This window comes from Hibiscus syriacus, unplaced genomic scaffold (genome assembly GCF_006381635.1).
Source record: "Hibiscus syriacus cultivar Baekdansim isolate YM2019G1 unplaced genomic scaffold, ASM638163v2 tig00001120_pilon, whole genome shotgun sequence".
NCBI classification, from domain to species: domain Eukaryota; kingdom Viridiplantae; phylum Streptophyta; class Magnoliopsida; order Malvales; family Malvaceae; genus Hibiscus; species Hibiscus syriacus.
The window spans coordinates 2,040,959-2,068,346 of NW_024061845.1; the positions used below are offsets into that span (position 1 = coordinate 2,040,959).

Below are 27,388 nucleotides of genomic sequence, written 5' to 3' on the forward strand. Positions count from 1 at the left end.
TTTAGTAACATAAATTAAAATAGACAAGATTGTGAAATCTAAATTTTATATAACTTTCATATCAAATAATTTTCATCTTTGAATTGTATAATCTATTATTTCTGCAATTTTTTGGACACAAGAAAATCCGGTTTGTGATCCAACAAAAATAAACTGAGTTCTTCCATATTTGAATCGAGTAAAATTTATTTTCTTATTTGCCTCGAGTAAATATATATTCTCTTTCAGAAGTACCAACCTTCATCAAATAAAGAGATTAATGACAATTCCTTCAAAAAAAAGGAGATTAATGACAACGTTTTGCCCTAAACTCAAAAAATAGGGTCATTTAACTGGTTAAACAGTTATAGCCAAAATTTGCCACCTCTGTGAATTCAACGAACAGAACTTGAAAATAAATCAAACCTGACCTGCATCGGCAGCCGCCAGTTTTCTTCTTTGTTGATGTTCTGCAACCTTATAATCCATCACTTCACGAAATAGGGTTGGGTCAAGCACACAATTCTCACTTCCATAAACAGCCGCTTGAACACTAGCCATCAGTTTGGCTATTTCCCTTCCGGAAAATCCTTCGGTTTTAGTGGCGGCTTCTCTTAAGATATCATCAGTCAGTCCCTTGATATCGATCTTCTTCTGCTGCTGCTTTTTGAGGATATTCTGAATCACACCAGGTTTTCTCGAGCCAGCCTGAGCTATGTACTTGTCTAGATAGAGCTTTACTAGCTTGAAGCGTTCGTCTTCCCCGGGCAAAGGAAATTCCAATACTTCATCAATACGATCAGCGACAGCTGAATCAAGATCACCAGGACGATTTGTAGCAAGGGCAAGGACTATGTCCTTGGACTGATCACCTGTGCGGAAAAGAAGGGCATTGAGTGCACTTCTTTGAGCTTCGCTCATGTAGTTTTTGTTACGTCTGCAAAAGAGTCAGGACTCAAAAAATCAATATTCAAAGCTACGCCTTTCAAATAATCAATCAAATCAGAGCAATGTTTCATTCAAGAATTCTAATTTAGTAAATTGTTAGCACAGACTAACTCCTGTCAGGGTTGATTGTTTAGAACAAATCTTTTATTTTTCTATCATGCAAAAGAAATTTTCAAGTTATAAGAAAACTTAAGCTCCTTGAGACATCATGATTAGAAGTGAAACAAGTCGACAAGTTACTGATGCCTGATCAACAAAAGGAAAGGTAAAATGATACACAACATAACATCTTGATCAAATCCTACATGTATATATTTGCCCAACTTTAAAATCATTCATCACTAGGAACTACATGGTTTCACTTACTCGCACAAAAATGCATCCGCTTCATCGATGAACAGCAACAAGCCCCTCTTGGAATTCTTTGCCCAGTCAAATAACTGGTGTATCTTGGTAACCGCTTGTGCTCCGAGTGGAGCAACATCTCCACCCGTCATCAATGCATAATCTAACCCCTGAAGATTAATACAAAAGTATAATAGAATGAAATAAATATATAAAAAGAACCAGATTTCGAACGTTCGTCGTGAATTATTGAAGTGCAGCATTCAAGCATTCGAAACCAACAAATCAGGCATTGTCCGAGAGAGAAAGAAAACTCCCCCTTTTTCATTTCCATAATTACACATAGATGCTTATAAGTTCATAATCAACAATTGAGATGTTTCAGAGCTTGCATGACTATCAATGCAATTGAATACACACCCAAACTATTAACATTCTGAAGAAACAGAATCCAAAAGATAGTCAAATAACCGAAGTATGCATTCTTCGGATAAAATTTAGCATTTCTTCGTAAAGAAGAAATGAACTTTTGCAAAACAAAGATATATAAGTTGCTAGCAATAAATGGCAAAACGGAAATATAAGAGCTCATACAGATTTAGTAGCCAGTTCTCTTGCAGCCATCGTTTTTCCTGTTCCTGGAGGGCCATAGAAAAGCATATTCCTAAATGGTGCTTGGTGGGCCTTTGTATTGGCAGTTGCACCAGCTAGCTGCTGAATTCTTTTTTGAAGAGAAGGATGTAAAATCACATTACCAAAGCCATTTCCAGCTTTTGAAGGTGATACCTTATCGCCACTGCGAGATAGAGTGCTCATAGACCTTGTAAGCATGTCGGACCAAGGATATTTTCCTCTGGAAGATTCTCTGATAAGTGATGGTTGTCCCAGTATTCTATCCACATAGCCCCAAATCACCCTTGCACCTTCTCTGTGTCAGAGAAGTGTGAAATGTATAAGAAACTACCCTCACAATTGTGACAAATACAGCAGTGCCAAATTCTGATAAAGAAATAAAATGATGCACACCAGTGGACTCTAACTTCGTCAAACACTTATATACTAGAAGTCAGGGAAACTATAAATCTTCAAATAAAATCCATCGTTTACCTGGTGGTGTAGACTCCTGCTGCAAGAGCAGTCACCCCCCCAACAGCCACAACCAGCTTGTTTTGATCTGTCAAAATGGCTCGCAAGCCACCTAGAAAGGACAAACATGTTCCACATTAAGCCACACATTAACCATTAAAAGATAAACAAACGGGACTTCAAAAATATTAAAAAGTCAAAATCCAGCAGAAATTCTTTGTCAGGCCAGTAGAATAATAAATTATTAAATAAAGAAATAAATAATCTGATTGTAGTTATTACAACCACCCTAAACATAGAAGCAACAGGTCGATCAGTGCCACTATTTTTATTTACTAGGTCTAGATCATACAGAAACTAGACCAGACAGAGAATGGCATCTGCCTCCTTTTCCCTCCATAACAGATGGACTATCTTTTAAAGTTACAGCTCTTTTGACAAAAATATTAAAATGAGAATGTCGTATTCTAAATCTAGCTATTTAAAACTTTCTACAATGATTGAGTGCATGTAATTGAATTGTTACCTCCAATATGGTCAAAAGTAGTATTTATTGCAGCAACCCACTTCTCTCTTTCTGCGTTTGCACGATCTATGAGCATGCGCCGATTAACTTCTTCAGCAAGCTTTGCTTCATGAGCTCTTCCTTCTGCTTCGGCCATAGCTCTCACTCGGATAGTTTCACGTTCGATATCAGCTTTTTCCCTCTCTGTTTGTCGCAGCTGTGCCTGAATTTGTTCTTCTGTAGCTCGTCGAGCCTGCTCCTGTCTAATTGCTGATTCCTCCTGCAGTTTTACTAGCTCTTGATTCCTTGATCTTTGGTGTTCATTTTCTGCCTACAGTAACTTAACACGTTTATACTATTTTCCATAAATGTTAATATATGGTAACAATTTCGTGATTGAGAAAGGGCCAACACGACATGCCTGCATCCTCTTCCTTGCCAACTCATCCTCATATCGAGCCATCTGTGACTTCGTCTGGGCTTGATGCTGAGTTAACTTCTTCTGTTCATCATATATGACCCTTTGTCTCTCCTGCCCAACAAGCAAGCAAGTATTTAAAAACCAAGAAAAATGGCATCACCACAACAGGGTTCCATATGCAACATGACATTTGGATAAAAAAGTCAGAAAATAAACAGGAAACACAAAATCTAGAACATTGTGTTTCCAGTACCTGATAAACCTTAATATTAAAGGACCAAATGTCATACCTCCCAAACGCCATTAAGTATAAATAAATTTCTGTTTGTTAATAAATAAGGAAACAATTTGCCGACAAGTAGAAAATCAAGTGTTAGCCTTAAAATACAGACTTCACTTAATCACACAAAAAAGAGTAAAAGACCGCAATGTAGTACAAAAAGTTCCATAGCTGATGTCATGATCCACTCAGGAAAAATATGTATTAAAAACTAGCTTCAGCATAGCACAATATAAAACGATCATATTGACTTTGATGTTATTAAGGAACAGTTTGCAAATTCAAACTTAATCTTTGAACCAACAAATACATAAGTGATTGACCATTAAGGTACAAAGATGACGAGAGAAATTCCGAAGAGATCTTACAGTTTCAGCTTGGGCTTGCATTGCCTTAAACTCTGCAGCTCTTTCGGCCAACTCGGCCTGACTTGTCTCTTCTTGCTTCTTTAGTTCAAAAGTCTACAACAACAATAACAACAAGCCATTAGAATCAAAATTTCACCACTTCAACAAAATGAATAAAGATATTACAGGAAATGTACAAGTTAAATAAGGCAGTTCTCATCGTAGACTCAAAAAATAAAAAACCAAACCAATTGACAAAGCAACTAGACAATAAAAAAAACACAAAGCTTACATGAGCTTTAAATAAATCCCAAAATCCGTTCAAATCAAACCTCTAAAACAACCATCTTATATATATAAGTATTTTGGAATCAAAATCTGAAGAAACCTTTTTGGCATTAGAGGAGCTGCTGATTTCCCTCAAGGCCTTGGCTCCTCTCTCCAAAGCCTCAGGATCAAACCCAGACGAAGACGTCCTCGGATTATCATTCCTAACCCTAACATTCCCAGAAGTCTCCTTATCAGCAGCAGCTGCTGGCTGAGCAGACGGCTGTGATTGCAATTGCGCAGGAGAAGACTGGGGAGAACCAGAAGAAGAAATAGAATTAATATCGAAGGGTCCATCAGCAAAAGCGGCGTTGCTATTAGCTTGGGGCAAAATAGAAGCAGAAGCAGCAGCAGCGGAGGCTGCAGCAAAAACTGAGCTTAGTCCCATTGTGTATGGTTTTGCCATTTTCTTTTGAACACAAAAAAAGGGGGATGGAATGGGTTTTGGGTTTTGACTTTTAAGCGTATTTGTTATAATTAATTGGCTTGAAGGGCAAGAAATTTCAGATAAATTCTCTCCGTCCGCTAAAGAAAAAAAAATATGACAGGGTAAAGGCCAAAGACAGACGGGGTTTTAGTAGGGTTTGTATTTGTAGTATAGGTGTTGAAATTGGAATGGCGGCTTCTTCAGGAAGCTTTTTTAATTTGTTTTTTCTTTGATTTGAACCGGAACCCGGTTGAACCGACTATATTACTCTACAAAACTTTTGAGATGGCTTAACACACAAATTTATATCTAAAATTCGTCAATTTTTATCGGTTCAATATTTGATTTAAAATAAAAACCTTAAATTAACATATGTTTCGGTCGTACCAATTACAATTTTAAATAAAAATATAAAATATATGTTATTTAAATTTAGGTGAATATAAGTTATAGATATGGATAGATTAAGAAAGACAAAATGAAAAATTTAAATTATAATATATTTTAAATATTTTCTTTATATTTTTTATTAATAATTTATTTTCGTCCCAAAATTTTTATAATTTCACTCTCTTAAAATTTTAAAAGTTGATCCTCTAAAATAGAACTTTAAAAGTTAGTCCCTAATCATATATATATATATATATATTAATATATACAATCAATTTGTACTAAATTCCCAAATATTTGAAACAAATAGTACGTATTAATTAAAATATTCATCATATATGAAATGAGAAAGGAATATTTTTAATAAACACGTATAGTAGTAAAATTCATTTTCTTTTCTCGCACTTTTAAACTTTACTAAATAATTGATGGAAAAATTACTTTCCATTTTTTTTATCTTTCTTAACAAGTAAACCAATGAACTATTATCCTTCTATTTTCCTGCACCATCGAGAAGGAGTAAACCTGGTCCGGGCCAGGGATCGGAAGGTTACTCGCTGGTTTCGTGTTTAGCAGCTCTGGGAGAACTAGACGCGTTGGCGTGTGCATGACCCTCTGGTTTCTGACCTTTTTCCTCAGCCAAAACCTTTTCCCTCGTCTTCTGCCCCACATCTTCTGCTGCTTTAGCAACCCTTTTGTATGCAGCAGTAAACCATGCGGCTCCAGCAAAAACATAACGGTTCTTCATGGCGGAAGATTTGTCAGTGCTGACGGACTGCTCCGCAGCTTCCAATGCGGACTTAGACTTCATAGAAACCTGATACTTCTGGTCCACCTCCCTCATTTTCTCATTTACCACGGTTTTGCCAGTACTAAATTTCTCAGAAAAACCAACCTTCTGATCTTGGCAGAGGCAGTCGAAGTGACTCGATGCTTCTCATCGAAGGCCTTTGCTTTGCTCAATGCATCTTTGCCAACAATGAATCTCTTGGCTAGCATTGTGCTAACAACATCCTCTGCCTTCTTTAAACGTTCTTCTCCCTGGCCCGTATTGTTCCCTGTTGCCTAAAGTGATCAAACAATTCTTTCACATAAAAAAATCATGAATTAGTAAGTGAAACCAAAGTGGATTAAAGTAATGTCCTACCGGTGTTGTACAAGCATTATCAGGATGCTTGTAATCCGGAGCCAGCTCTACCATAACAGACTGATCGACAATCGTTGCCCCCTGAAGAAAACCATGTATTCCGAATTAATAAGAATGAAATAAAAATACTTTAAACCTGTGTACTCCGACTCTTCATTTTCCTTTAAGTATTTATGTCGTGTCCTATATTGTATGTCCTACGCATTCAAGCATGTGTATGGGCTATGAAGGTATGATCCCACAGGCAATGCAATACAGTGTGTGGCTTTCATAAGCACATCAGACATAAGAAATGAGACAGGTTCATACTGAAAGAAGAACTGCAGTCTCTGCTCCCCGTGAATCCTTGAAAGTAATGTATGCAACTTGTTATCGCTCATTATTACTGAAAGAAAATAGACGAAAGCAATAAGAAACCTCAACAAGAAACTGTTCAGAACATTTTGGAACATCACTATACTGGAACAATTACATGAATCACAAGGCATGAGAAGTGATTCCAACAATTTTCTTACTTTTTTTTCTTTGTATCCAATAGTGGAGAAGAGGATGTGAATAAAAAAGAGTCAATGAAATTTAAACATCTCATGATAATGACTAACACATGCATTTCAAAATTCAACGTATTCGATTTCACCGGAGAAGATAAAGAACTCGTTAATATCGTTCTCAGATGCTCTCAAGGAGACGTTGCTCACTTTCACTGATCGGATCTGTTAAAAAAAACTTGTAGACCATATTATTCGGATTTGGGTGTAAATGCCGGATACAGATGCCTGTCAAATTTTTATAAAATATATATATGTGTGTAGTTGGAGGATTGTATTCTTAAATACATATCCGAATATGAAAAGTTAAGATAACAGTACACTTTAGCCCCCATTGTTACAATCATTTTCACCGAGAAAACATGGCTAAATCAAAAGCAAAATTCCCTAGCACAAGCTGGCATGCAAACATACATAATTATTAAATTCAAATTATGGAAGCCTTAGCACGAGTTAAATTCTGTAAACCTTCTAAATTATTTTACAGGAAGCATTAGTTTAAGCAATTTTCCTTTATCCACCCAATGAATTTCCAATTAGCATATCATCATACACGCTCGACGAAATGGAATCAAACAGATCCGTTTCATGTTTGCACAAATCCGATACAGATATATAATTCGAAATCTTTTTGTCACGCACAAAAAACATTAATATAAAGATGTACAACGTTATATATAATTGATAAGAAGTAGAGAATGACAGTACTATATAATGAAATGAGAAGAAAATTGAAATGCATAACAATGGCTGCAGAGTGCAGAACGCTATACTTAGGTTAGACAATATCCTTATGATAAATGGGGCCTCAAATAGTTTTTTTAAAAAAGCTCCAAACATTCTCTTCTCTAACGAGATAGGGAAAAACAATTTGTCATCAACTTTCTTGGCAACCAAACACGATATCGGAAAAAGAGAAAATCATAAAAATTACACTAACCTCCATGAATTCCGTTTATGGAAAAAAGATCGAACCTTTCTTCGCAGGAAAAATATATTCTCTTTTTTTTCCTGGCTTCCTTGTTTCCAGCAAAATTTAAAGGAAATCAAAGTGTTTTTGTTTGTTCCCTGAGAGAGAAGTTCCAACGTTGAAGATGTTACGGGGTAGACAATAACAAACCTGTGTTATTTTGATATTAGTTTAGTGAAACTGTGTCGTTTTGAAGCAACCGTTGAGGGTTTTTAGAAGTTTTCATGCATTTAAGAAGCGTGGTTGTTTTAACTTTTAAGCCAGGCCATATATTAATGATTTGAAGAAATATTGTTGTTATTTCCGTTTTATTTTATGGGTAAACTATGCATTTAGTACTTAAACTATCAGTTTTAATATGTTTTAATACCTAAGCTTTCAATTTTTTCAAAATCGTACCTAAAGTTTAGTATTTGTTTCATTTTTAGTACCAAAACTTAAGTATTTAAAAAGTTAAAAGTTTAGGTACCTAAACCATACTTAAGTTTGGGGGGGGGAAGTTTAGGTACCAAAATTGATAGTTTAGGTACTAAACACGTTAATTTTTTTAACGACGAGTACTAAAATAAAACAAAAACTAAATATTATGTATTATTTTAAAAAATTAAAAGTTTAGGTATTAAAATGGACCAAAATTGATAATTTAAGTACTAAACAAGTAATTTACCCTTATTTTATTTATTTATAATGTTATAATTAATATTTTATGGTTAATTGTTGTAGAGGACTTGTAGTCCTATAGTTTTTCAAAATACTTCCAAAAATCGGCTGAGGCTAAACCAACCTATTCGCTTATTTACTGTTAAAAGATGATTAAAATAAAATATCGAAAATATTTTATGTTAATAATTATATAATTTACTAAATAAATTTTATAATGAATATAATCGCTTGGCATCACTCGAAGACCGTAAATTGATCCCATCTTTTACTTTCTTTTCTTTTTCTTTTATTATGACTACAAATTAAAAATTATAATTACATATTCACTTATATGTATACCTATATATATTATATCTCACACACTATTTTGTACAATATAAAAAAATCAACCAACACAGGAAAAAAAAGAATACTATTTTGTGTTCTTAGTGCATGTAATATCTAGCATGTAAAATAACAACGCTTTTAACAACAAAAGTCTCTTTGACAAAATAATAAAATAGTTTCTTGTTAGTATCACTCGTCAACTTAGGGGAATAGTTGGTTAAAAGATTTACCTCATAAGAGCAAGAAATATTTGTATAATATTTGTGGGGTACTACCCCATCATGCTATTTGATATAAGGCCCATTTGTTCAGAAATATGATCCATATGCCCATTTTCCAGGGAAATGGTGTTAATTTCATCTGTGTAACCGGTGAGTGGACTTCGTGTAAGAAACTGATCCCAGAAAACATCATTAATAGCTGGAAGCTCAGGGCTTCCATCAAGCATGGTGTCCATATCTTGATCAGCAGAAAAGTCACATGCTTCTACAGGCATTGTACCATTCAAGACAGCCGACACTGGATCAAGATAATCTGCATTCCTGCTCTCAGGCCCTACAATGTTATCAGGTACAGTTCCTTGCATTTGAGGAACCATTTCAATAACTGCATCTTTCTGTGATTTATGCACACTGGTCTTAGAAATTTGATCCACCTTCGGATACTCATATTAAATGAGCGGCAGTTGACAGACTAGTGTTGGGAATTGCTGATTCTGCTCGCAAATAAGACGCCTAGAAGATGGTGGGTCTTTGGAAAGAGTAGTCCCCGAAATCTGACTGGAGGAGCACCTGCTGTCTAATGCACTGGAAGGAGAAACGCCATCAGTCATCAAAGCACCAGGTTCCAGCCAAGGAGATGTGTTCATCTGCAACACATGATGCAGCATAGTCTTTGCTGTCTCATTCAGCAAAGGCTGGAACTTCACAATCTTCCCATTTGGAGATATGGCACCATTTTCACAAGTTAAATTTTCTTCATCCTGCCTACGGAGTCTCCTCTTCTTGTTTGCTCGAGTCATGTGGCTGTTGCTTTCATTTTGCTGTTGTACAAGCTGGTTTAAGAAACCTGGACTTTGCATGGCCTTAGCAAGGAAAGACAACATTTGATGCTGTCTCTGCTCCATCAAATGTACACGCTGGCCAAAAGCTTGCAACTGGTTATCTATTGCTTGCTGTTGCGGCCTCGACCTAACAAGATCCTGCATCAGAATATTCTTGCCACTTTTAAGTGTTTCAACCTCCTCTCCGAGCCCAAACTTCCCTACCTCAACTCCTGCTCCAACTGACGAGCTCTGAACTTGAGGTTGCTGAATACACAGGACATTAGTGGGTTTCCGCCTGCTGATAGTTTTCAAGAGATGTTTCTGACCTCTAAGGAATCCCTCATTAGCAAATTCCCAACGGTCAGGGTCAACTTTCCTAAAACCCTATATGAAAGAAAATAGGAAAGTCAAAGACTATTAATTTGTGAAACCGAGTATAGCAAGCCCACACATGACTAAAGCAGGATTGAAGTTCAATATAATTGAATCACATATCATCTGCCCGGTTGATCCTCAATGCCTGCCTGACCACAATCAATTAGTAATTTCAAGAACATACTTAAACCTGCAGATAACAAACACAATTGCAATTCGATGAGTTCCTCAGCTCAAGAAAAAGAAAATATGTTATCTGCAACAGCTAGAAACTACTCAAATATCCAAATTTGAAAGGCACTAAAAAATCCAAGATTTTGGTTATTCAACATGACTAAACAAATTAATATCACCATTCAATCAAACCCATATTCCTTTTAACTCGTCTTACACCATAATAATGCACAAATTCATGATCCGACAGCCATATGCTTTCTGAAAACTCTCCTTCAGGATTCCACTCCACCAACTTAAGATTATTCACAGTAAACCTCGTTCATATATCTTTTTTTTTATATAAAAAAAAAGCAATATTAAAATCAAAAACAAAAATTCCCGTAAAGCTAAGGTCTCATTAGCCACCATAAGTGTAAAACGGGGCAAGTTGCAACATTAAACAGAAAAAGTGAATAAATAAAAAACCGAAGAAATACCCACGTAAGTATTAAGCTGTCTGACAAAGCTGGAGAAGTTATTGTGCTTAAAATACTCAGGCAAGAGGTCCCTTTCAAACTCCGGCACTTTCCAGACAACGAAGCTGTTGTTATCACTACTCCACGATACGAGCGAGTCGGTCGATGGGTCATCCACCACGTCGAAGATTTTGCTCAGAAACGGAGGCACCGTATGACCGTTAGCAGCGGCGGACGCATTCGGTGGTGATAGTAAATCCTGGAGAGAATCCATTGGGTTTTGAATAATAGAAAAAACAGTAAGGAGAAAAATGGTATTGGAAAAAATTGGTGTTGGGATTAGATTATCAGGAGACCTTCCATGGAGAGTAAAGGAAGAGCTAGATTGTTTGGAGAGAGAGGAAGAGGAAACGAAGCTGATTTGTTGGGTGAAGTAGGTTAAAAGGATAGGTGAAAAGCGGAGGGATATTGAAAAAGAAAGAGTGGAAAGTTTTACAGTGCTACATTCTTATTATATAATTAAAAAAATTATTATTGATTTTGTTATTATTTAAATAAAAAAATTGATAAAAGAATTATTTAAAATATTATTATTTTTACATAAAATATCAATATTTTTTTAATATTTTTTGTAAAGTGTCTAATAATAATAAAATTAATAATAAAATTAATAAAAATAATAATTTTTTCAATAATTTTTTATTAATTTTATTATTTAAATAATAATAAAATAATAATTAATCATTTGACAAGTAAAAGGGAAGGGAAGGGAAGGGTTATAGGTGCCTTTGATTTGATTGTTTGGGTGGCGAAGTTATACCACGAAAACAACAAGGTGACTTGGCGACAGAATAAAGTAGAATTATAAATAGAGGGAAAATTCTACGGTGAACAAATAAATATTTAAGGATAAAATACATACTTAGTTCTTAAACTATCACTTTTATTTCATTTTAATATTTAAATTTTATTTTTTTTAAAAATTATACCTAAATTACATGTCATGCCAGGTTAGTATTACCGTTAAATTTTTAATGTCAAGTTATTAAATTGAAACATAAACTAAATGTTAGGTATAATATTAAAAAACATAAAATTTAAGTATTAAAACAGAACAAAAGTAATAGTTTAAGTATTAAACGTATAATTTATTCATATTAAAAAACTCAACGACTAATCCATGACTAGTATAATTATAATTAAAATTAAAATTAAAATATTAAAATAGATTAATCACGAAATAATCATTTAGCATTTCAATATTTATTTAATAAAAATAATTTAGTAAGTAATAAATTTTGATGTATCACATTAATGATGCGTTTTGATATATGCTAAATAAAAATAAAAAGTTAAAAGTAATCTTAATTTCGTTCTTACGTCCTAAACAAACCTTAAAACTTAAATTTCCGAACTCCAAAAAATTAAAATCAACATATTTCTATAAATTAAAATTTACATAAATTTCTATATTAATAATCCCTAACTTTTAAGATGTTTGTAACTGTTGCTTTGCAGTTTGTGCCATATTAAAATTTTACATGCTTTTGTAATTTACATCATCAAAATTGATCATTTTCATTTTAACTACTGTTTTGCACCCATAAATTAGTTTTTAAATAATTTAGTGTCGTTCAATAAGATAAATTTATTAGTAGAAAATATGAGAAAGATATGAATTGTAAAAGGTGAGAATTGAATCTGAATTTTTTTAATAAACTTGATTAAAATGTATTAACTTTATAAAATTTATATAGAATTTATTTATAAAATTAAAATATTATTGGAGATTAGTAAAAATAATAATTTAAATTATTAAATCATTTTTATAACATCAGTTTATTTCAATTGATGCAATACTTTTTTATTAATATTTTTTATAATTTATATTATAACTGGTATATTTTCATAAAATAAATATCATTAATTTTAACCCTATGGTGGTTATGTGTTAAATCGTTGAGACCCTTTTTTAAATTTTTTTATTACGAATTAAGTGACGACTCATTTAATTAAAAGAAGTTGGTTTATTAAAGATAATGTTATATAACAAAATGACCAAATAAAAAAATTCCTTAATAATAGATGATTAACGATGACGATAGATGATTAAAATAAAAAATCAAATATTCTATAATTAAGGGATTCGAAATGTAGAGTTAATATATAACCAATGTTTAGTTAACAACAAACGAAAGCATAACTGCAATTCCCCCTACTAAAACGATTCGTGTTCTTCAAAGGGGATTGAAGATGCATTTCCTATAATTGGCTGCCCAAAAATAACTATAAGCTTTCTCAAGACATCAGCAAGCAAGTATGCATGCATGCAGATCAGAAAAGAGGAACTAACTTAGATCCAGTTACGCCTGCAATGGCACGGCCGCATTACTTGCATGAACTGAGTCGTCTTTGACCTTCTTACGTGAGCGGGATGCGTCTCCAGATTTGTTTGATCTCCTCTTTTTTGCTGAGGCCTTCGACTTCGGTCCTTCAGAATCTTGTTTTTTATCCTCTTCGGCTTTATCTGTTAGAAGCGTTTCATCTGTGTTTTTCCCAGAATGTGATGAAGACTTGGTCTTCAAATCATCCCGAGTCACGGGTTCAATAACGGACATTCGAGTGAGAGTGTAGTCCAACAGAAATGTGCTTCTTATAAGCCTGTCTATCCTGCTGAAATGTCTCTGAGAATATGGGATAAGACCCTCGAGCAGTTCAGTAATGCCTTTACTCTGCAACGTAGTTTATTCAAGCACTTAATTCAGTGGGTACAAAAACTATTATATCAAACAAAATAAACATTTAAACATCAATGAACCGGGATGAAAACCCTAAAAAATGCGATGATTCTTGCATTTTCAAATAACATGTTGCTTCTAGGACCGTAAAGAGCATTTAGATACAAAAATATTGAAAATTTAGGAAGAGATTGGTCATTAAAATTCAACTTCAATAATAAACGACAAATGGGGCTATTAACATCAAATGACTCTGGCTAAAGATTACCTCGATAATCTCTGTTGGAGGAAGAATGTTGAAAGCTCGGAAAAGAACAGTTTGGGCAACATGACACAGCTTTGGCTTTGTATTCCATTCTCGTATATATCCAAAAAGTAGAAGAAATTCTTCTTTGCCAAGGGCATGAAGAGCCTTGTCTATATGATCCCCAGCTTCTCTCATCCTATATAGCATTCTTATGAGAAAATGTTGTGTAGAACTAAAGAAAGCACATATATGACTAGGTATTACTAACCTGCAGAGCTCAGAAAACAACTCGAAAAGTTTATGAGGTCTCCGGAGCTCCAAAGCAATTTGTATTGCCTTTGTGTACTCAGCATCTAATACTGCATTTTCTAATTCTTGCCCTCTCAAAACCCCTTCTTCCTGCGTCAGAATGGAAAAACACAGTCAAAATTTTTGAGCTACTTGTACATAATTAACACAACAATAATTCCACCACTTGATTCTCTCTTAACATATCCAAGGGCCTATATTAAATTTGTCAAATTATAAATTCCATTATGCTTCAAGAGGAAACAATATCAAAGTACAAAAGTATAGATGACGTACCTCTTTACGGAAAGCTTCCTCTTTCTCTGCAGCAGTCGCATCATACCACAGATTGATCACTGCATCACTACCACCTGTTGCTAACATTTGTGTCTTTTTCCCAATAGCCAATGCCCAAACCTGCAGACCAAATTTTATCATAAAAATTAAAAAACATTAATGCCACATAGCTTCACCTTCCTCCATGTGCGAGTGAAGCTCTTAAAAATCTTTTCATCCTCCTCCATGCACAATAAGTAAAGATATATGCAAGCACCCAAACATTAAAATAAATAAATAATAATTCAAAACCTTGTCCTCGTGCTGATCATAGGTAGCAATGCATTCATTTGTTTTGATTGTCCACAGCTTAACCAACCCATCAGCACCTGAATGATGAATTACATGCTAAATGTCACCAAAATGCTAAAATGGAAGAAAACCAAATGATTGAAGAGAAAGAAGTTATCACCGCATGATACAAATTGGGTCCCACGTGTAAGAAATGATGCTCTTAATACACTTGATGTATGCCCTTCAAACGTTTTTAGGCATGAACCATCAGCTATAGCCCATATCTTTACAGTCTTGTCACCTGATGCCGTTATGACACATTGATCAACAGGTGAAAACTCTACACACCAGATTCCTCGTTTATGCCCTGTAAATTTAACCACAAGTACCAGTTCTGGTAGCCTCCAAACACAAGCAGTACGATCCTGATTGCCAAAAGAACACATTTTAACCATTTAAAATCATCTTTGGAATCATAAAAGGATGCCTCGAAGATAATATGTAGTTTCAGTCTCCACTAATAAAAGAAAATAAGGCCATAAAAAAATAGGACACTGAGTGAGATGCAGTGCCTACTAACCTGAGAACCACTACACACTAGACTGTCATTTGGTGCAACAGCCAGAGAATTTATGTCTTTATCATGCGCTGCTACAACTGCCTTTGCTTTTAAATTAATAGGCTGTTCAATATCATCTGAGAGTCCATCAAAGTTCCAAACCTTAATGGTACGATCACTGAAGAATATGGTACATGTGTGAGAATAGAAAACCATGATCATCCAAAAGAAAGAAAAAGAGAACAAAATCAGTAAGTTGCAATCTTGGCGACATTCTGCAACCATAAATTCTTATATCAGGAAAAGCACAGAATTGACGCACTCTAGAATACAAGTTATTAGAAAAGAAAAATATAAAGATGTCACAGAAGCACTCCAGAATTTATCTCAATTTGTTTATCTACAGATTTTTTTCCTCTGTGTTTCCCGTTCTACTTTAGTTAAGGGTACTAACTATGGTTTATAATTTGGTCATATAACTAGGATTAGAGGGGCTTGTTCGCATCCAACAGCTATGATTAAAAGCTTCCATCCTTTTGTTTCCTTATTGTTTCTACTTCCACACAACACAAGGTTACCAGCATAAAATAAAAGTAACATGGAGGACAAAACAATATATTTTTAAGAACCAAATCTAAAACAACCACACCAAATCTAAAGAACCATGACCCATCATGTAGCATAACTTACAAAATACAATGTTCAAGATGCATCGGGAACTCGTTTCTCTATTGTCCTTTAAAAATACTCCAGCCTCTAAGTTAAACATGATTTAATGTCATGCTGCCAACCAAAACTGGCACCAATTTTGAAGGCATAATGCCCAGTGTATCTTATATCAACTACAACCCAAAACCTAATTACATTTGTCAAGTCAAGGGGAACAATAAACTCTTTTAGATCACATACGAGATGGTTAAATCTTAGCACTTCACTCCTGCCACAAACATAGACCGAGAACAATCAGCAATTAAGCATCATGTTTTTTTTTTTGATAAGAATGACAGGCCTCCTTAAAAACCTCCTTCTTGATCAAAGAAGGAGGAAAAGAGTGCCTTAGAAACTTTATTACTCCTCCGAAATTACATAAGATTTAACGTAGACACCATACTGAAAAAACACAACAGACTAAGCTACTCAACATAACCGAAAACCTAAACTCAAACGATAAAACGCACTGGAAACGACTAAACATCAACCAATTCCCATCTTTGCTAAACTATCAGCCTCCCCATTACACACCCTTGGAATCAGTCTAATAGAGTGCACCCTGTCCGTGATAAAAGATGAAATCTCTTTAACTAATGGGAGGATAAAAACTGGGGCCATAGCTGGTGTATGGACCCATTCCACAGCCGACTTACAGTCACTTTCCACAATCAACCTTCCAACCTTAACCCAACAAGAAGACATATAGATTTCAATGCCTCTCTTAATAGCCTTTAACTCAGCAACCGGCGGGGGACCCTGACCTACATTTTCTGAAAAAGTCAGAAGGGAGTTGCTATTCCAATCTCTCAAAATACCTCCTATACCTCCATTTGAGCCATCAAGTCTAACAGCTCCATCGACATTCATCTTCAAAAAATCCATAGGGGGTGGAATCCAGCGAGAAACCTGAAAATTGTAAATGTTGAGAGCTTTAATACCATCTGCAAGAGATGGATCACCAATCAGCACATCCTCCTGAATAGGACACTTAGGATACTTGGCTAGAAACCATTTAGATAACCTGAATCTAGCAATAAAAAACAGAGACATCCTATCCAAGGGGGAACCATCGAACACCATTGCATTCCTAGCTTTCCATATCGACCAAAATACTACTCCCGGGATAAATTTCCAAATCAACGATTTCCCCCTCAGCTCACCCCAAGAACATAGCAAAGAAGGTGGATCCTTTGGAAGGACTAAGGCTATTTCCCAATAGCTTGCTATCTTGTTCCAAAGTTCCCAAACAACATCACATGAAATAAATAAATGCTGAACTGATTCCACCTGTTTTTTACAAAACGGACATAAAATTTCATCCCCTAGCTGCAAACCTCTTTTCACCAACTCCTCTCTCACTGCCACTTTCTGATGAGCTAGCTGCCACAGGAAGACTTCAACACGAGGAGGAGATAAACCCTGCCACACCCCTTTTACCCATAAATCGGACTCCCCAGACACCTTGCCGAGTTCCTTTCTACAAGATTTCACTGAAAACAGTCCATCCCCACTTGCAGACCAAGAAAGAAAGTCTTCAACTGAATCAGTCAGTTTAAAGTCCTTCAGTTTTGTCATTAAATCCAGCCACTGATCCAACTCCCAGTCACACAAATTCCTTCTGGTATCGATGTTCCACACCCAACCGTTCGAATCTGAACTTCCAAACTCAGCGACCATACCCCATTTATTTGTTGACAACGCATACATTCTAGGGAAAAGATATTTTAAAGGAGACTCATCAGCCCATGAATCCGTCCAAAATGCAATAGACTTTCCATTTCCCAGTTTCAACTTGGAGTTAGATCTGATACGTTCACCCTCCGAGTCGTTCTTCAAGAAATTGTTGGCAATCCCTCTCCAAATCCAAGAAGATTTGGGCGAAAAAACCTTACAAATAGACATGGAATTACTACTTACCTTGTGCCTGCAACATAACACACTTTTCCACAAAGTATTTTTTTCATTGGCGAACTTCCACACCCATTTTCCCAAAAGAGCCCGATTAGATATGTTCACATCAAGAACACCAAGGCCACCACAATTTAGAGGCGTGCAGACTGATTTCCAATTAACCCAGTGTATCTTCCTTTTGTCCTCATTATCCCCCCATAGGAAACTGGCCATTAAAGAATTAAGCTTCTTACCAATTTTACAAGGCATTCTAAAAAGAGATAAGAAGAATATTGGTAGGGATGTTAACACCGACTTTAATAAAACTGTCCTGCCCGCCAATGAGAGACAATTAGCTTTCCAGCCGGCTAGTTTGGAACTAAAATTCTTGAAAACTGGATCCCATAAGGCTTCTGAGTTTTTCTTAGCACCTAGAGGAAGTCCCAAGTAATCTGTTGGAAGAGAATCAATAGAGCAGCCCACCGAAGATGCCCATTCTGATAAAACTTCCTCTTCCACATTAATACCAAATAGCTTACTCTTAGCTAGATTAAGATGCAACCCTGTCATAACACTAAAAATCCTCAATACTCTCTTGACATTTTTAATCTGGGAGAGAGATGCTTGACAGAAGATGATCAAGTCATCTGCAAATTGTAGATGTGTCAATCGAACAGAATTTTCAGATTCCCCAATAACAAAGCCTTGAAACAGACCCCTGTCCACTGCTTTAGATATCATCAAATTAAGCAGCTCACCTACAATGTTAAACAGTAGCGGTGATAAACTGCACCCTTGCCTAAGTCCTTTGGCCATGTGGAACTCTTCCGATGGAGACCCGTTTACGAGAACTGAGATTGAAGCTGTTGAAATACACTGAGATATCCACGACAACCATCTCTTACCAAAACCCATCTCTGACATTATTCTAATTAAAATTGGCCATTCCACGGAATCATAAGCCCTACGAAAATCTACTTTGAAGGCAACCCCTTTTAACCCTTTTTTCCTCCAGTAATCAATCCCTTCGTTTGCTATAAAAGCACAATCCAGCAACTGTCTCCCTGGTATAAACGCAAACTGAGAGTGACTAATAATATCACCAACACAACAACTCAGTCTCTTCGAAAGAACTTTAGAAAGTATCTTGTATAAGCTGCCTACAAGGCTGATTGGTCTAAATTCCTCTACACTGTCCGGATTAAGCTTCTTCGGAATAAGTGTGATAAAAGCATGGTTTATACCGTGCTCCCATTTCCTTCCAAAATAGAAATCTTCAAAAAATTTCAACACGTGCTCCTTTAAAATCGGCCAGCAGTTTTTAAAGAAACCCATGGTGAAACCATCTGGTCCTGGAGCTTTAGAGCTGTCTGATGAGACTATAGCTTGCCAAATTTCCTGTTCTAAGAAGTGCTCTTCAAGCTTCTTAGACTGATCCCCTGATAGCTTAGCAAAATCCAGTAGTAAATCCTCCGTTTCCAATGTTGAATTGGAATTATAGGCTGCCTTGAAAAATTCTGAAATATGTACCTTTAATTGTTGAGGATCTGAAACCACACTCCCATTTATCTTCAAGCTTAAGATTTCATTTCTTTTGCTTCTGTTCAGAGCAGACAGATGAAAAAACCTTGTGTTCCTATCCCCCTCCTTGATCCATCTTGCCCTTGACTTCTGAAACCAGATGCTTTCTTCTGTCCTATACAACCTCCATAGATTTGTCCTACACAGCCTCAACTGATCCCACTCCTGCTTCGAAAGAATTCCACCTTGAGCTTTAAGATCCAATTCATTAATTTTCCTCTCTAAATCAGAAATCGACTCAGGGATCCCAGTAAATTTACTGCTGGACCAATTTCTGATTGAATTTTTAGTACCTTTTAAGATACTGAAAATACCCCTTTTATTATTTCTCCCCCTCATAGCAAGCATTGAAGATTTAACCAATTCCTCAAATCCTTCCTCCTCTAGTAAATAATTAAAAAACCTGAATGGTTTCGGTCCCCAATTAACAGCTTTGTCCTCTAATGAGACAGGATTATGATCAGATAGGGATTTAGGCAAGAGACTTTGCACTACATTTGGAAAACATGACAGAAACGTCCCAGAGATTAAGAACCTGTCTAGTCTTTCCCAAGTCGAGTCTTCTCTATTATTGCACCAAGTATACCTTCCTCCCACCAACGGTAGATCAATTAAATGTGATTGCTGTAAGAAGTTTCTAAATAAATCAATAGAATGCCAGTTTTGTGATTTTCCCATCTTCTCGTCCGGATCAAGATACACATTAAAATCTCCCCCAATACACACTAACATATTTTGAGCCGAAACAAACTCCAACAATTCCCTGAAAAAATCTTCCTTTTCTGCTTCAATTGATGGACCGTATACATTGATAATCAGACACTCTTCACTTGAATTTCTGAACTTCCCAAAGACTGCTATGAATCTGCCATTAAGATGGGTGTTCGAAACTTCAAAATCATTTTCATTCCACATAATCATCAATCCACCAGCAGATCCCACTGCTGGCGCAACAATCCCTCCTCTAAGGAATCTCCCCCCTATCCTTCTTCTAAGAGCCAAAGAAACAGATTCTAGTTTTGTTTCTTGAATTAGAATCAAGTTCGGCTTATTCTTCTTCACCAAATTAGCTACCACTCTTGACTTTTCCTTTTTTCCAAGACCCCTTACATTCCAAGAAATAATGTTGACATTTATCATATCAAGAAGATCTACACCAAATCCTTATAGCTAGTCTCCAGAGAAATAGAGACTAAACCCCTGACTTCCCCTGTTCCCTACTCTCAGCCGAACCCTCTTCAAGGTTGATAATTTTGTCCAAAAAAGCCTTCTTCCCATCTTTGAAAGAAATTCCTAGAACTTTACATACTTCCCATGTAACCATCGCTTCCTCAACCGCCTTCGAGAACTGAGGAGTAAAAACTAAAGGAGAATTAACCATATCAACTGCTTCCCTTGTTAAAACTCTTCTCTCCCTTCTTTTAGACCTTTCTGACCCTACAGCAGAGAAAGGAACTACTGCCAAGACCTCCGAAGAACTATTACAATTAGTTGGTGCCACATAAGGGTTCTGATCATCAGCTGCACCATTTAAAATCACTTCCCTTCCACCTTCCATATTTATTGAAGGAGGCTGCAAATCCTTTCTCACCGGAATACCTTTGTGTTTATTCTCAAACCAGTTAATTCTCACCCTCGACCTGGTATAATGTCTTTTATAGCTGGCCATTCTCCTCCTCTCTATGGGCAAACTTTTGGGCCAAAATGTTCTTCTATGCTGGAACAACGATCTGTCTCTATCCCTAATCAGTTCAGTTCCAACCCCCCTACAATCGTCCTTTTCCAAGACTACTACTTCCTCTAACAGATCCTTATTTGGCTTATTTGAGATCCCTTCAGATTGAGACTGTACTCTATTGAACCCACCCTCAATCGAAATATGTTTGTAACCTGACAAATCAGTATTCGAATTCTGCATTTTTGAGTCTACCAAAACAGAATGCTGAAACTCTCCTTGAACCTCCATCCTACTTAATTTAACATCATGCCCCCCTGGAATTAGATTATTAGCTGGTGAATCATACTCCCTGTTAGATTGTGAAGACCCAGCAGGCAACAAATTTGGATTTAAGTCTGCCGAGACATTAGCCCAATTCTGCACCTTTATTTTATCTGAATCAGATTGCTGCTGAGAACCTGCAAATTCCACCCGAGACTCCAAACGGTTACCATATCCCAGTTTTAATAAATTAACAGCTGGCCCAGAAGGTACTATTCTGTAGATATTTGTATTGGACTCACTTGAGCCCTCTAAATGGGCTTCTTCAAATTCATTAATAGAGACATTCCTTAGACCAAGGCCCCTATAGTCCTCTTTAAAATTCAAATCTTCTGCAGAAAAACCTGACACCTTAGCACCACTAGGTTGACTTTCTCCTTCCTGCAGTATTAAATGTTTACTTCCACTGCCTCCTGCCACTGTTGTGCAGACATCACCTACCAACCATCTGTCTACTGTGTCCCTAGAATTCTCAGCTGGCAATTGTGGGCTACCTACTCCACCTGAACTCCGGACTTCTTTCTCTTCCGATGAAGAATCAACTCTAGACACACCATCTCCGGCCACCTGAAGAATTTCTGCAAAAAAACTCTCCTGTTTATAACTGACCGATCCCACACTAATCTTAACCTTATACGATCTCCCATATGCACCCAAGGTAACAGAATCCTGTATATCATAAGGACTCGCCACCCTCAACAAAGCTCTTGCCACCGCCAAATCCTCTCTTCTGATCGTGGACTCATGAATACACACCAATTTCCCCCACCTTGAGACCAGCTTTTCCAAAAAAGATCCATTACAACATAGTAAAGGGATTCCATGCAACTCCACTGAACAGAAAGCCATCGGGACTCCATCTACACTCATAAGTGGATCAAGCCAGTCGAACCAAAGTGACACTTCATCCCTTCTGTTTTTCCACGCCTCCTCGAACTCTTCCTTCGACCCAAAGGTTATAATGCAAGAGTTCCAGGTATAACCCCATTTAGTTCCCTTGACCTTGATCCCTTTACTAGCCAACCCCTTCACTACTGTCCCCAGATCAAAATGGGATTTAATGATCCCAGTTATTGATCTTTTCACCCAATCATATTCGTCTGGGGGAATATGCATTTCCCACAAATTCCTCACCCCTACTTCCTTGTCTTTATGGCCTTCCCAAATCACTTTAGACGCCGGACCTTCTCTCCTTCCATCCAAAGACGCTAACGCCTCCTTGTAAGATCTCTCATCTCTCAGTCGGCTATAAGATTCTGGTCCAGCTCTTCTACTCCGATGCGTATCCTTTTCCCACTTATCAACTTCCTTACTGTCGTTACTTCTAACAGCCTGCTTTAGTCTCTTCTTCTGGTACTTAGCAACTCCTACTGATATTTTCTTACCATCAATCCAGATACCATTAATTTTTGCTATCGCCCTCAACAACCCATCCTCATTAGCAAACTGGACGAAAGCAAACGTATAATTTCTATAATTCGGCTTGTTGGAATTATTCGGAATGTAGACACGAACAACACTCCCCTGTTGATGAAAAATTTCCTTAAGAGTTTTCCTAGTTACCCTTTTACTCAGATTGTCAACGAAAACCGTCCACTCCTCACCGGAAAACTGACCAACTGAAAACCTCTCTCTCTCTCCCACTTTCTCCCTGACACTCTCTCTCATCTTACTGATTATTCTAAATAATCCAAGTTTTTTTCATCATACGGTTATTGTTATTGGCCCTTATTTTCTAAAATGAAGAAAAATTAAGCATCATGTTGTTTGACTAACTCATAAGAAAGTTAAGAAGTGATCATAACAGAGAGTGCACACCACATGTAGTAAAATTAGATTGCAACCGAACAGACAAGCTTCCCAAAATAAGTGCTCACCTACTGCCACTAACAAAAAAATCTTGACATCTCTTCGAAAAAGCAACAGCTCCAACCGCTCCCATGTGACCTATGCCAAGTCCTATGCAACATCGTCTTTCTGATTCCCACAACCTTACCTAAAAGAGTAGATGAAGAAAAATACTTCGCATAAAGACGCATGTTCTATGAGAATGTTGTGGCAAAAGAGAGCACACCGTGCACAATGCATGGTGCAAAACTACTTAGCATCATCAGGCCCAGCCTTCCCCCCTAACACAGGCAACTCTTAGTAGCAAAGCATATATATACACGAGGGATAGAGAAGGAAAAACATACACTATTGTCCTTACTCCCAGTTAGGATAAGCCTTCTTCCATTACTTGAAATAGATGTATCAATGCATAGAATAGTATCAGTATGATCGGCCAACACGTAGGAACATGACATGGAGGAAAGGTCATACACTCGAACCTGCATATGTGTAAATCGCCACAAATTAGACATTTACATCTTCGTCCACATAAATCGTAAGTGCAGAAAAACATACACATGCACACACATCAAGGGTCTGTAAACTCATACAGGCACACAGCAAACCTCTTCAAGGAGAACACGTTAATAAAATCAATCCAGATAAGAAACTACCACAGAAATCTATCAAATATAATTGGGTGAAATAACATGAAAAGGGTCAACAAGGAGCACAATTAAATCCAAAATTGAAATCAAGATAACAATTGAATCATTGAACGTCAAAATAAGTAATCTCTATGCAGTGCAATGTCCAAATGCACCACCAGCAAGCTTTACTAAATCACCTGTTCAATATTAGTAGCAACAGCTAGATATTGTTCCTCTTCATCAAGAAACTTCATATCCACAATCTCATCATTGAAACCCACAAGCCTTTTGGTCAACTTTAAAGACCACTTTTCTTCCAGATCCTCTGCTGGAGAATAGAAGAGAAACTGCTGATCAGCTGTCACACAAAGCAATCCTTGATCCATGGGCAGCATAACAGCACTTGTGAAACCCCTTGTAGAATCTTCATCCATGTCTGAGCTAACCGTAACATCTGAGGACTTCTGCTCGTACAAGCAAACTGCACTGTCAAAGTAAATGACAAAATAAAACATATTTAGTATATATCAATGCAAAGACATGTATCTTCATGGAGGAGACCAACAAAGAAACCTCGAGGTTTTTCAAACTAAATTTTAGGAAAAGATGCCACTTTATTACTCTTCAATGAAGGAAACAAATAGATTTATTTTGTATATGTTAAATTAAAGACATGTAAGTAACCTCATAAGGATGACCAAAAAATCCCGGAGGGAAATCTGTATTATCAAACTTGAATTTTAAAGAAAAAAATACAATAAGAATCCCATGTTATTACCCTTCAGAGGTCCAGACGCGTACAATTCCACGTTCACCAGCTGTGATAAAATAAATTCCAGTTGACCCACTTTTTTTCTTTCCACTTTGCTGAAGGAATGCACCCAGAGATGAGGCAAAATGACTCCCAGAATAAATTATACACACAGATTCAAGCACCTCATACGTTGGAACTGTACTCTTGCACTTATAGTCATGAAGGTCCCACAAATTTACAACCTGAGATGACAAAGAAATGTTTTCTGGTTGACAATTTGATGCAATTGATTGCTGAACTTTACTTAGATTACAAGAAATAAGGAGCTATACACACCAGTCAAAATAACGTAAAGCAGAGCCCCCAATAATGTAGGCAAATGTTAACACAAATCTCTAGAAGTACAAAGCATTAGCAAGATACTCCAAAATATTGAAAACTAGTTAACAAACATACAGAAGAAGAAGCCAGATACGGTTAGAGAAACAACTGAAGGGATAAAAATATAGAAGAAACAAAAACCACAAGTTAAAATAACCTAAAAGGAGACCAAGTAGAGTTTCCCAAAAATGCATTAATGCTGTCAAAAATAGGATTAGCATTAACAGGCAATTCCCACTGTTTAAAAACTGCTAGTGCCCCTATAGCCATACCTTATCTCTTCCTGCACTTAGCAACGTCCATCCATCTTCAGACACTGCCACAGAAGAAACTGCTGAGAAATGTTTTTCTAATACTGCAACACACTTCTTTGCTAGAAGATCCCAGACTCGTACAGTAGTGTCATCACTTCCAGAGAAAAGCTACAGAAACAAGGAAAAAGATCAGACAATTACATTTGCAGGGAAAAATGAAGCAAGCGAATACTAGCGTAAGGATTAAAAATTAAAAAATAAAGACTAAATAGACGGAGTTAGAACTTACAAGGCTTTTATTTATATCAGGATGAAACATGATACTAGTCACAACACCTCTATGACCTTTGAAGTAATGAGTGCAGAAACCACCATCAACATCCCAAACAAAAACTTTCCTATCAGCTCCTGCAGTTGCAAGCAACCCACCAGATCCATGGCAAGCCATACCCATTACAGGACCTTCATGGCCCTACTCAGATGTAAATTTTAAAATAAAAATAAGGCCAAAAGCTCCTCAAAGTTTGTGAACATAACATTAAATATACATTAATACTAATACAAAACTTAAATGTCATTCATCTAGCAACCACTTTGTCTTTTTCCCCTCAATGCAAAATCAGCGATTTGGATCATAAAGTGCCATTGTACTCCCAACTAAAGACATATCCTATGTTAAGCTCAGTTAAAATTGAAGTCCATTTTGATGTACGATTCTTCTTTACTTGAAATTGAAGTTGGTTATGAGACCCACTGACTTGAACTTTATATAAGTCATTATAATAATAAATGTTTCATTGTAACAATGACACAAGAATATATGAACTTAATAAGACATGCAATGCAGTTTAATTGAACTAATTTGAAAAAAAAAAATTCTATTTACCTCATCTAAGCAAAAAGCATGTTACCTTTTGTTTCTAACAAAATTACAATGGTAAATTTTGGTTGTTCAAAAACATAATTTGCTTTAACATCAAAACCCACTTTTTGGATCATGGTCGTATGATCAAATAACAAGTTCAAAATCCTCATAACATTACTTGGGGGGAGAAAAAAGAAAAAAGTCAAGGCTGACCTTCCAAGAGCGTAGGCATTTGAAAGTATCCAAGTCCCAGACTTTAATTTGCCTACTATGTCCAGCAGAGAATAACAGCTTATCATTGGGACTTAAAGCCAATGCTGTGATGGTACCTGACTCGGCCTCAATGGTAGATTTTGTTGAGGCGTTTGATGAATCCACAATCTTTATGGATTCGCCGCACGCACAAGCAATGAAAGAGCCATCCGAAGAGACCACAAAAGGCCCACCACTATAAAACTGTTGCAGCGATTGAGAGCAACGATAGTTCCTTTTTAATGTCACTGATGCCATTTTCCCCTGAAAGGACAGAAAAGGGATTTGTTGAATTTTTTGGCATTTGGGTTTTGCCATTAAAGTTTTTGGTTTTAGTTGTATTGACTCTAACTGGAAATCTCTGTTGTTTAGCAAGCTTAGCGGTCTAAAACATGAGGCGAAACAAACCAAATTTGATTCCCATAAATAACTCCAAACTTTTGCTAACAAGAAAACTCGCTCTCATAATAACTTGCTGCAATCGATTGAAAAATAACTCAAAAAAAGGAAGAAAGGCAACAGAAAATGAAAACATTCTGTCAATCTCACTGCACACACGCAAACCAGCATCCAACCAACAATTTATAAAGATAATTTCTTCAAAAAATAACAAAATTTGATAACAATGAAAATAATTAATTGCAAAGAAAAGTTACAGTGATTTAACTCAGTTGTAGGCGGGACAGATCAAGAAACCAAAACAAGATGAGTTTTCGTTTCCCTCGAGCTGTCAGCTTACCAGTGGGTGCAGAAGCAAGCCAAGGATTTAAGGGATGCGTGTATGTTGGCAAAGCGGAGGCTAGACAAGCAATGGAAGGGTTTAACTTACTTTGGTTTTAGGGTTTAAGTTATTTTCTATTTTCTGGCGAGGGTTTAGTTTACTTTGGTCAAAATTTATTCTTAGTCCTTATACTATGCATAATATATAAATATAATTTGTGTACTTAATTTATTCATTTTTAACTCTTATATTTTTAAATTTTCAAAGTATAATTTGTTATATAAACTATTTATTAATTCTTGTACTATAATTATTTATTTATTTTAAGAAAATTAT

The 27,388-nt window shown here is 36.3% G+C and overlaps 2 protein-coding genes and 2 pseudogenes across 2 annotated transcripts; all 4 read right to left on the bottom strand.

Annotated features, from left to right (window-relative positions):
* Positions 1-337: 337 nt before the first annotated feature.
* On the bottom strand, positions 338-4,801 carry LOC120123238 (ATPase family AAA domain-containing protein 3-B-like). Its single transcript, XM_039142162.1, has 8 exons — positions 4,300-4,801; positions 3,933-4,025; positions 3,285-3,395; positions 2,885-3,194; positions 2,380-2,470; positions 1,867-2,200; positions 1,294-1,442; positions 338-916 (listed from the first exon to the last, which is right to left on the bottom strand). Exons 1-8 carry the CDS (start codon positions 4,642-4,644, stop codon positions 400-402), a joined length of 1,950 nt encoding a protein of 649 aa, XP_038998093.1. The 5' UTR covers positions 4,645-4,801; the 3' UTR covers positions 338-399.
* Positions 4,802-5,548: 747 nt separating this feature from the next.
* Positions 5,549-8,945, bottom strand: LOC120120654 (annotated as a pseudogene).
* Positions 8,946-8,981: 36 nt separating this feature from the next.
* Positions 8,982-11,129, bottom strand: LOC120120665 (annotated as a pseudogene).
* A 1,866-nt stretch (positions 11,130-12,995) lies between these two features.
* Positions 12,996-26,669, bottom strand: LOC120123275 (transducin beta-like protein 3). The gene is made up of 14 exons (XM_039142196.1): positions 26,293-26,669; positions 25,504-25,686; positions 25,233-25,382; positions 24,604-24,821; positions 24,023-24,311; positions 23,541-23,675; positions 23,223-23,341; positions 15,186-15,342; positions 14,784-15,030; positions 14,624-14,700; positions 14,333-14,452; positions 14,016-14,146; positions 13,769-13,943; positions 12,996-13,494 (listed from the first exon to the last, which is right to left on the bottom strand). Exons 1-14 carry the CDS (start codon positions 26,647-26,649, stop codon positions 13,126-13,128), a joined length of 2,727 nt encoding a protein of 908 aa, XP_038998127.1. The 5' UTR covers positions 26,650-26,669; the 3' UTR covers positions 12,996-13,125.
* Between the last annotated feature and the right edge of the window lie 719 nt (positions 26,670-27,388).

Bases quoted from the DNA above. Each gene is read 5' to 3' on its own strand.
- LOC120123238 (XM_039142162.1), bottom strand. From the start codon at position 4,644: ATGGCAAAACCATACACAATGGGACTAAGCTCAGTTTTTGCTGCAGCC. The intron at 3,195-3,284 runs GCATGTCGTGTT...AAGTTACTGTAG, and splicing joins TGGCAAGGAAGAGGATGCAG to GCAGAAAATGAACACCAAAG. The intron at 2,201-2,379 runs GTAAACGATGGA...TCTCTGACACAG, and splicing joins GCAGGAGTCTACACCACCAG to AGAAGGTGCAAGGGTGATTT.
- LOC120123275 (XM_039142196.1), bottom strand. From the start codon at position 26,649: ATGGCAAAACCCAAATGCCAAAAAATTCAACAAATCCCTTTTCTGTCC. The intron at 24,312-24,603 runs GTAATAACATGG...TTACTTTGACAG, and splicing joins CGCGTCTGGACCTCTGAAGG to TGCAGTTTGCTTGTACGAGC. The intron at 13,944-14,015 runs GTTAGTAATACC...AATGCTATATAG, and splicing joins TTGTTTTCTGAGCTCTGCAG to GATGAGAGAAGCTGGGGATC.